Source organism: Pteropus alecto, unplaced genomic scaffold (assembly GCF_000325575.1).
Source record: "Pteropus alecto unplaced genomic scaffold, ASM32557v1 scaffold44, whole genome shotgun sequence".
Lineage (NCBI taxonomy): Eukaryota > Metazoa > Chordata > Mammalia > Chiroptera > Pteropodidae > Pteropus > Pteropus alecto.
Window position 1 is genome coordinate 4349766 of NW_006436812.1, and position 11121 is coordinate 4360886.

The 11121-nt window shown below is 40.4% G+C and overlaps 1 protein-coding gene across 3 annotated transcripts in view; it reads left to right on the forward strand.

Annotated features, from left to right (window-relative positions):
- The first annotated feature begins 6948 nt into the window (after nucleotides 1-6948).
- The window catches only part of ZNF597 (zinc finger protein 597), an 8288-nt gene continuing 4115 nt past the window's right edge, over nucleotides 6949-11121 (forward strand). The window contains exons 1-4 of one of the 3 annotated variants that reach the window (XM_015590981.2): nucleotides 6949-7021; nucleotides 7291-7376; nucleotides 8218-8344; nucleotides 10290-11117. In XM_015590981.2, coding sequence (XP_015446467.1) covers nucleotides 7344-7376; nucleotides 8218-8344; nucleotides 10290-11117 — 988 coding nt within the window. In that variant the 5' untranslated portion in view covers nucleotides 6949-7021; nucleotides 7291-7343. Of the gene's footprint in view, nucleotides 7377-8217; nucleotides 8345-10289; nucleotides 11118-11121 lie in introns of all 3 variants that reach the window. The other 2 variants (XM_015590984.2, XM_015590985.2) reach the window with 2 other exon arrangements.

The following is an 11121-nucleotide window of genomic DNA, read 5'->3' on the forward strand; positions in this document are numbered from 1 at the left end:
AATTCCTAGAGTTGGTTTTCAATTTGGAAACAAACCCCACATTGCCTGCCAGAAAGATCTTACTAGTTTATTCTCACACCAAGAGTGAAAAGGCTCCTGTCCCACACAACCTCACCAATATGGGGGTATTATTCCTTACTTCTTTGCAATCTAGGTGAAAAAGATCTATTTTGATGTGTTATTTCTTAATAAGTATGATCACTTTTTCCTATTTTATTAATCATTTATGTTTCTTTTTATATGAGTTTTACAGATGTTTACAGATGATACTTTGATTTAACCTGGGGGATTTTCTGACATGAGCATTTTTAAAGAAATATGCATGTCCGTGGTAAATTTTAAAAAGCAGAACAAAAGGATATGTGGAAAAGTAAGTTTCTCTCCCTCTGACTCTAAGTACCAGAGTTCTCCAGGTAACCATTTCTACCAGTGTCTGGGATCTTCTCAGGGGTCTTATTTATAAGAACAAGCAATATGACATTTTCATAAATAAAGAGCGAGTATGAGTGAGATGAGGGCTGCACTTGGATAGCAGATTGTTTTCCTTCCTTTTTCCCTCACAGGGATCCAAGCACTATGCCAGGAGCCGTGGGTATAATGGTTACTGAAATACATTCTCTGCCTTTGAGGAGATGTGTGCTTACAAAATGCTTTGATAAAGATTTCAACAGAGGTATTTACAATGACATGTGAGTGAACATATATTTGATAAGTGTCTGCTACATGCTACATACTTTACTACAGTCCTTCCTGAATGTCCTGTCCTCATTTACTTTCCCAACAACCCTGAAAGGTAGGTATTGTTGTCTCATTTTACAGATGATGAAAAACACCCACCCACCAGGCCTTTATAGCATGCAGAATGAAGCTTTTCTCTCCAGAGGCACCATGAAGGATGATAGCCAAGAAACAAACAAGTTCATCATTTAAAGCCATGATGCCTTCTCTTGGATCCTAATTTTCCTCTCTCACCAAGGAGGACAGTTGAGTTTCTAAAAGCAGCCTTTCCAGGAAGACCCTGAAAACATTTTTCCACAGTTCCGCAAACAGATTGTGAACAAGTCATTTCATGGCAAGCCCTGTAGACAGCCAGCTTGCTAACCAGCATCTGCTCTAAGAGGATACTGGACCACCTTGGGAGCACTCCCAGGAAAAGAGAAAGGCTCCATGACACTGGCTTGAAGTGGAGTAGATTATTCTGACTCATGATTCTGAAAGGTTTATTAACATTTGCATGGATCAAAGCCAGTACAACCAAGATCCAAATATTCTGTTTCCAAAGAAATTTCCTTTTGTTGTAAAATGATGCAAGTGTATGACTTGGATCACCAAAGATGATACCCATGACAGAGGTGGTAGAGATAGTTACAATCATTATTCTTATTTTGCAGAACTTGTAGCCATTTAGCCTGGACTCAGAGAGCCAGGCCAGTATATTGGGAGGGTCTGGGTCTCCACTTATATTGTCGGTGTACTCTGAGACTGGACTTACCAGTCAGACTCACAAAAGATTGAGGCTTAAACCAAATGCTTCCAAATGCTTGTTTACTTGTTTATTAAGAGTCGTTGGAATACATGTATCCCTGTTCTGGACACTTCTTCTTCTATTAGTGTTCCTTGGGACACTAGATTGCCAACCAGAAAGTTCTTGGTGAGCAGGGTATAAAAGGAAGGAAAATGGAGAATCTTTAGGGAGCTCTTTTACTCAGGCTACAGTACAACACAACAGACTCTTCTCTAGTGTCAGGAATGCTTATCCCACAAGTCTAGTGTTCCTTGTGTCTGAGCCATGCTGTAAGAGCTGCCAGACTCTTGCTGACTCTTTGTTCTCTTGGCTCCATTCAAACTAGGCCCCCTGTAAATACATTCCTTTTCAGGTCCATAAATCATACCTTGATTAACTTTCTAGGCTTTGCTTAAGCTTACTGATGTCTACAGAAATAGGATTTTATCACCATTTTCTCAGTTTAATTTTCAAAATCCAGCATTATTGCCCTCTTCCAAGTTCTTGGGAAACACCTCACTGTAGGAAGCATTATGTGTACTACACTGATGTATCTGATTGCAAAAGCACCAACATATAATTTTATTTAAAACCTTTTCAATTATAAAGCTCATACTTTTTGAGCACTTCTTTTATGCTAAATGTTGTGTAACATATTATCTCATTTAATCATCCCAACAATCATGTGAGGTAGTTATAATCATTACTTCTATTTTGCAGATATGGAATCTGAGGCTTATAGAGGTTAAATGATTAATCTAAGATGTTAGGGCTGTTAGGAGCAATTTCAACCCAGGAAATCTAAATCCAGAGCCTTGGCTTAATTACTCTGATAATTATGGAAGAAATATGTACTTACTTTAACAAATAAGAAAAAGAAAAGTATAAAGAAGAAAAACTTACCCTTGGCTCATCACCCAAAGATAATCACTCACCATTAGTATGTCTATTATAATTTTAATAATTATAATGGCATTTTATATACAATTTTATATCTCATTTTTAAACTTATAATGGAAGCATTTCCATGTAATTAAAAACTCCTTATAAATATCTTAATTGGCTACAATATTTCCTCCTGGGAAAGAGGAAAAAAACTTAGACATTATATCTTTTCCAATTTTTCTCTACTGTAAATAATTTTGAAATTAACTTCTTCACAGTTTTCCATACATTTCCATTCATCTTTTTCCATTTTCAACGTATTTCCTTAGGATAACATGGCACTTACTGCCAGTTGCCCTCTATGTCTACCTTTTCCTTCTCCCTCATTGTAATAGAATTTGTTCTTTTTAGATGGGCATTGACAACTCAGAATAAACACATACCATGCTTCCTAGCCTCCCTTGAGCTATGTGGTTATGGGACCATGTGACTAAGTTCTAGCTAATGGACTATGAAGAGAAGTGACAGGTGCAACCTCTAAGTTCTGCCCTGAAAAAGAACGAACATGCCCTCTCTTTCCTCTTGCTGCTGGCTGCAATGCAGATGTGGTAACAAGCCATAATGGACTAAAGCCATAAAAGAAAACACCCTAAGGACAATGGAGCACAAATCAGAAGGATCCTGAGTCCCTAACAACTTTCAAGAGCACAGCTGTCATACTAGGTTGGGTTATATGTGAGAGAAAAATATATTTCTATTTGTTTAAGCCAATATTATTTTTGGTCTCTTTGTATAGTTAGTGAAACCAGATGCCCAATTAATACAGATGATTTTTAAGAATTAGATTTACAGGGACAAATGGTATGAAGAGTTTTAAATATCATGACGCATACAGTATGAACAAATTACTTTATAAAAGAATATATTGATTTACCCACTTACTAGCAGTATAAAAACACTTGATTCACTAAATCCTCTCTATTGTTCAGTATTAATAACTTAAAAAATATTGACTAAGAAAATGGATTTCATTTGAGTAGGTTTCTCTATGACAGCATCATATACAGCAGGACATAGTGGGCTTTGACTGACACCCTGGAACTCTTTTCTCCACTCTGGCTGGCTCAGTGCCTCATTCCTTTAGGAACTGCCTTTCTGTATGCTACAGGGGAGAAAGAGGCAAGGCCATCACTTCATTCCTAGCCAGCTCTCTCTGTAAGTCCTAGGCTAGTTGTCTCAATTAAACCCCTGATCTCAGCTCTCAATCTGATGGGCCCTCTGGGAGAAAATGTAGTTCTCTAACATACTATATAAGCCTTCGTTTCTTCTCCACCCTCTCTGTGTCTAACCTGAATTTTCTGTATATCTCATTGCCCTCCAGGATTCTCTGGTTGTAGTTTCCATTCTATTCTATAATCAGTATCAGTAGGTCCATACTCTTTGGATGCATCCCTAGCCTCTGCAGCTAAAAAAGAATTCTGCTAGAATTGACATGGAGCAAAGCCAGTTTCTGGCAATGGGATTAATGTATTCAGGGTACATTTTAGAGCCCCGGGCTTCTTTCTGATGAAGGAACTGCTGCCCAGCTAGAGGTGATCCTAGTTTAAAAATCATGAGAGCCTCTTGTTCTTGGTCAATTAAATCCTGCAGGTATGAACTGCAGCCATCGTTCCCTTAATTAGAGACTAGGTACTAGTGAACCTAGCTTTTTAACTGCTCAGTCAGGCATTCTGGATATCTGTGAGAAAAGCCCCTTGTTGATGCTGGGAAAAAAGATAAACTTGCTTCTCTAGACTCCACTAGTACACCGTGAGAAGGTCCTGCCAATTTCCCATTAATAATAACATCTCATGAAGGATACACTAAAGGCCGTAAGAACCAGAGACATACATATTTGTAAGTAATGGACCCTAAAAAGCAGTACCACCTGGGAGTATTAAAAATACCCGACCCACTAAACAATTAATTCTGGAAATCAAGTTTTAAATTACCAAGGAAAAAATATATATATACTGAGGAGTAAACAGTGGTAATATCTGAGTGGTACAAATGTGGTGCCTTTATTTCCTCTTTTTTTCTTATCTGCATTTTCTAAATTTCTAAAATGCACATATACTGGTTGTTACAGCTCTCCTTGCTTTCTGAAAACCCACTCTTCCCTTTGGGCATACAGTCTTGTCTCTTCACCTCCCAAATTCCACAGGCCTGCAGCCTTCCCCAGCATGGCCTGTCTCCTTCTAAAATGTCCTTTCAATAAATCTTACTTTTTCTAAAAAAATAAAAAATAAAATAGAAATGCACATATACTGTGTTTTAAATAATAATAATTTATTTTTAATTTTAAAAAAGATAATGTGATCTTCAGAGAGAAAGTAGATGTTTGACGATAACAATAATCTGTACGTTTTAATGTTCTCTGCTGAGGTCCCGCAGCAGAGATCCCTCAGCAGAGAACATTAAAACGTACAGATTATTGTTATCGTCATGTTAAAGGCTATAATGAAGAAACTTGTCAAAAGGTTGTGGCAGAAGGATTTTAAAAGTTTTGATGATTAAAATATTTTGCTTGAACATATAATGGATATATAGTTGAACATCTCTGATTTTTGTAAATCAAGTTAGGCATATAACTTGGTCTTACTTTTTAGTCTTGGTATACCTTAGATATTATATCTTATCTCTTTACTTTTATCAAGATCAAGTTTTCAAGCTTCTTTCTCGATCTACTTAGTTTGGTAGTTTGAAGGTCTAGGGAAGATTTTATTTCCTCTTCCATTTCAGAGGTAATCCTCTCTCTCAGGTTAGCCATTCAGTTTATACCATAGGCTTTATTTCTAGCTACTGGAAGCTGTTTTATCTGTCTGTAATAATGAGAACATGGTTCAAAGGAAAGGGTCATGAGAGCCTTTCATTTTTGGTGAAAGGGCCAAAAATCACAATTAGGAGAATCTCAACCCTAAATGAGACATACCTGAAAAGAGAATACCATTAAATGTACATACAGGGAAGAGGGGAAAGGGGACTACTTGAGCAACACAGTGACTCTGTGATGACCACGCTTTTGGTTTAGACCAATATATACCAGGCTGTTAGTTCTTCTTAACCATTTATGCTTTGGATTGGCTTATCCTGTAGGGAAGTTTATCATTCCTACACCTGTCCTTTAAACACCTTTCTCCTAACTCCTGGGACCCCCAGATACATCTTTTGTGACCCATTCCCACAAGGCCTAAGTCTTACTAATTGTCTACAGATGTCACTTTGACAGATACTGTTAGTTACCTGACATCTATTCTTTTTCTTTTCCAAGAGAGGCCTGATTTTGTGCAAGTAGGTGGTAAAGAGAGGCTGAGTCCTTCCCACAGTGAACCATGATTGGTCAAAGCCAATTATGGTAAGTAGTCTTTTTACTCTTGATAATGGCTGGTTTAGCACAGGTACAAAACACAATGCATTGTTACCTCCATCAACATGCCAAGGATGGCACAGGAGAAATATGAAAGCATTGAGACCTTGCTGGTGTCATTGAACCACTGAATTAACAAACCTGTAACTGCCTTACATTTGAACATGGTTTTATTGGATTTTCAGTTACCTGAGGTGGAAACTATCCTGATATTCCACCAAATCCCAAAAGTTATTTTGTGAGTTTTGATAAAGTTTTTTTCAATAACCATGCAACCATTCCTTAAGTAACCTTTTAACTAAAGGCACACGCTTGGCACTAGAAAAAGAAAATATATTGAGACTCACTCAGAATTTTCTATTAAGGCACCTATCATCCTTGTTTTTTCAAACAAACACCTCTGTAAACTGAAAACTTCTTTGAAATTCTAAGGAGAGGCTGAGCTCTTTGAAGTTTAAGAAAGCAAAGTTGTATTTTGGCCAGGAGGACCCAAGAATTAGTGGCAGAACTTGGGGAAGGGGTTCAATTTTTAAATTCCAAATCCCTACACCACAGCACCCAGTGTCAACGTGGAAAATATGTGGCACTGGGGCAGGTCGAACGTGAAGTATTAGGAAGCATACAAAGTCCGGACGATGGAAATCGATGGCTCTGAGCCTGATTTCAGTTGGGCTGCAGCCGCGGGGCTCAATGCTCCAATACACTGGGTCGGAGGCTAGCAACCCAGCCTAAGCCGATCTGAACTCTGTCCACGCGGAAGACAACCCTTTACATTTCATGTACCCACAGTCAGCGCCAGAAGACACAGCGGACTACTCAGGCCAAGACTAGGTCCCGCACTCATGGCCACTCATTCACCTCACCCAGGCTGGACCCAAGTTTCGGTATCGATAATCTTTCAGGTTCTGGAGTCTCCCCGTCTTCTTAATTTCCTTCTTCCCTGAAACATTACATCCCTCCAGAGTCATCGTAACACTCTACTTCATCCGGTTGGCCGGCACAGAGCTCACCAGGGAGACCCAGGCAGCGGAACCGGAAATGCTTGCTTGGGAGACCGGAAAGAAAACTACGTCTCCCAGCATGCCCTGCGAGCCACGGGTTCGTTGGTCAACACGCGAGAAGAACTGTTTCCCGCGGTCACGGTGGCCAATCACAGGGCAGGGCTGCGTATATGTAAGCGGGTGACCGTTTCTTCCGGCTTTCGGGTCAGCTCCAGCATTGGGAAGGTTGTGTTTGTGGGATGCTTACGGTGGTGGCGGTTTGTGGTCTTGCGTCTCGATTAGGGTTCACTTCCTGCTGCTCCTGCCTGGGTAGCGGGAGGTTTTCTAAGATCATTAGTTCCTGAGCAGTAACTGGGGACCAGCCGGCCCTGAGTTAGGCCCTTTTGTGGCTAGGCCGGAGAGAGGAGTCGTTGGGGAAATGAGGGAACCTGAGGATGCATGGAGGAGCTTCACAGCCGAACTGGCCTTCTAAGGACTATTCTCGTTCTTCCCAGCTCTATCCCGAAGTCCCTTTGGCGTCCTGAAGAAGGCACTCCCGCCCCGCGAGATGGCGTCCCCGCTCCCGACAGTTGGGGCCCAGGTAAGACCCGGTCTCTTTTCGCGGTCCAAGTTCCGGTCGCCATTTCTGGCCTCTGTCCTCCTTTAGAAGAAGGTATGCCCTACGTGATGGGAAGGCCTCTGATCTTCAAATAGCCCTTTCACCAAGCTGTCTTCACTCCTAGGCCAGGCACTAAGGAAAAATGGCTTATCAAATTCTTACTTTCAGAACCACCACCTGGGAGCAGGGCCCATAGAAGTTTATAACAGAGTACTTCAAAATGTCTTCTGCTCAAATTACAGATTTCTAGACTTCATTCCACACCTGTTGATAAACACAAACAAAAATCCCAGGTGATTCTTAATCACACTGAAGTTGCGTTGATTTATAGGACTGGTAAACTTAGAGATGGAGGAATAGGCCTGGATGTGATGCTACAGTGAGCTTAGGAATGAGTGTCATATGGTAGAAGGAGAGGGACTAGCAAAGGGAAGGTTGTTGAGAGAATACTGGAATCCCTATCCCTTTCGTGATTATTCCTGGGCTGGTCAGTCTTCTGTCCCTTAGAGCATACTTAATGTTCTCCACAGTTGTTCCCTCATCTTTTCTAGTAGTCTTTTCTGGAACGTCTCACAGTTTACCATCTTGGTCCTTATACCACTGCCTCAGAAATTATGTCTATTTTTACTACCTCCTTCCTGATTCCCACCATCAGCCCTTAGAATCCATTTATACCCCATTCCCCCATCCCCAGCTCTCAGGAACCTTTTACACCAAGCCCTTTCCTCCCTTGCATCTGATGTTTCTATCTCTTCTTGGCCTTCCCAGACTGAAGAGGTTGCATTTGGGCCTCTTGTCCTGAGGCGGGCTCTCTTTGTTTCAGGGACCAATGCTCTTTGAGGATCTGGCTGTGTATTTTTCTCAAGAGGAAAGTGTGAGTCTGCACCCTGCCCTGAGGTCCCTCAGCAGAGACACCACACCGGAGTGTTTCAAGGGTATGGCCTTGATGGGTAAGGCAATTATTTTTTTTGCATTTTGGAATTTTGGTCAGTCCTATGATTAGGATTTCATGTCTCATCCATGTGTTGGTGTCGGGGAGCAGGACCTATCCCTGGGTGATTGATGTGGATGTTATAAGAACCTGCATGACAGCGCAATTTTTAAAGGATGAGATGACTTTTAAAAGATAAAAATCCCGTCTAATACTGTAGCTGTGGTTTTGCATGAGACATGGCAGTACCTGGTTATCTTCCCAAATATTTGTTACAGTCAATTCACAATTTGACTTGTTAAATCCCATAATATATAAGTATAGGTTACTATCACTTGCTGAAGATTAGAAATTGATTTACTCTCAAGAGGGTGCTATGCCTTTCTCACCTAAGGGGAACTCTATGCAGAAATGTTTCTGTAATTGAGTAGCTTTTATCCCTGACTAGGGTTGACTATTTCAGACTATCCCATAATTGATATTTTATCCCATAACTGCTTCTGCCTTCATGTTCATGTTTTCCTCTACTTTCTTGTATATATGAAGTATATTTATAATAGTGAGTAACATTCTACTAGTTTTATCATCTGTGTCATTTCTAGGTCTGTTTCTGTAGATTGATTTTGCTCCTAGATATGGATCATATTTTTCTGATTTTTTACATGCCTGGTAATTTTTGATTGGATGCTGGACATTGTGAGTTTTATGTTGTTGGATGCTGGCTTTTGTTGTATTTTTAAAAATGTTTTGGTCTTTGTCGTGGGGTGTATTTAAGTTATTTGAGATCAGTACGATCCTTTCAAGGTTTGTTTTTTGCTTTGTGAGGGTATATTCATAGCAACCTTTAGCCTAGGGCTGATTTGGCCAGCTGCTGAGGCTTTGTCTTTCTGAGGATACTGCCCAGTGCCCTGTGTATACGGTGCAGAGTGGGGAGGTGGGAGGAGTCTTTCCACTTTGGTTGGTGGGAACATGAACTATTGAACTGTTATGTGAACTCTGGAGATTGTTCTGTCTATTCTTTTTTAATGGTTCTTTCCCTGGCCTGGGGTAGTTTCTTTATGTGTACTTTCAGATTAGTATTTAGCCATGGTCTTAAGCAGACCCCATCTAGATACCTAGAACTCTCTGCTTGGACCCATGCTTCTTCTCTGATACTTTGCTGTCAAATTCTAGCCATGTTGGCATTGCTGAACTTGGTCTCCTCAAATCAACAAAACCATTGGGTACTGTCTGGATTCCTACACAATGCACTGCAGCCCAGAAACCCTTTTCAGGCAGCGAGCTAGGGCAATCACAGGATTGCTTCTTTGGAAGGAATGACCACTTTCGTATTGATATATTGGCTTTATAAATTAAGAATGTTTGGAAAAATATTAAAAAGAAGTGCTTTTTGGCAGGCCCAAGTTTTATTATCCATTCTAGCAATGAGACCGGTTATTATTTCACTGTGGTTTGTATAGCAGCTCTACCTTGATCTTTCCTTGATGAAAGGTAAAGAAATTTTGGAGAACTCTCTTGGTGACAATAAAATGATTTCTAATAACCAAAATATTTCTTGGCTAGGTAGAAAAATACTCATTCGCTCTTTTTCTTTCTTGATAAATGTGAATCCTAATCCCTATTCTAATTGTGGTTGCTGCAATGATGAAAAAAAGCTCTTGAGACCTAAATAGACTAAGTGGAAAACTCCACCTCTACACGGTATCTACCGAGATTGCCCTTAGTTCCTGTCCCACTAGACCTGACTTAGTTGTAGCTATTTTCCGATTCTTCCCCTCACAGGCTCATCTAGAACTAGATCCTTTGGAAAGTCACTTGGCTCCCAGTTTTGTAGACTATCAATTTCTGAGTTATAGGATAAAGTATCTACAATTTCTCAGTCTTATGTGAACTTAGCTTGTTCTTTCCTCAGTACCACTTCAGGATGTTTTTTATGTTTTGTTATGTTTTGTTTTTATCAACAGGAAGGGGAGGCAAGATTGAGAATAATCAGCAGCTAAATCTAAAATCTATGGGAATTGATGAGCTTCCCCTAGAAAAATACTCCACTGCTGTGCCCCTTGTCTGTTACCCAGAAAAATCCTCTGAGGATGGAGTCCTTGAAAGCAAAATATCAGGTGGAACTTCTGCTTACAAGAAAAGGTTCATAAGCCTTTTAGTTACCATTGAAAACCACACCCCCTTAATAGAACTATCTCAGTGTTTAGGAACCAAAGCACTTTCTGAAATTCTCGAATTTCCCCACGAAGCCAGAAATTCATATAAGTGTCCTGAGTGTGACCAAAGCTTCAATGATAATTCCTACCTTGTTTTGCATCAGAAAACTCATTCAGGAGAGAAAAAGCATAAATGTGATGCCCGTGGGAAGATTTTCAACCACAGAGCCAACCTGAGGTCACAGAGGAGAATCCATATCGGCAAGAGGCCTTATAAGTGTTCTGAGTGCAGTAGCAGCTTCCGCCAGCAGTCATATCTCTCTCGGCACATGAATGTCCACATTAAAGAGAAAGCCTACACATGTGGCATACGTGGGAAAGGTTTTACATGTCCCCCTGGATTGTCACAGCATCTGAAAACCCACGATGCCAAAAAAGCCTATGAATGTACCAACTCTGGTAAATATTTTAGTCAGAAAACAAATCTTGCTTTGCATGAGAAGCATGAGGTGGCTTTGCACACATCAGCTACCCAATACCAGTATATTCAGTGTACGAAATGCTTCAGGCAGCCCTCACATCTTTCCCTCCCTGAGAAGGACCACCAGGACAACTCTGAATACTGCAGCGATTGTAGGGA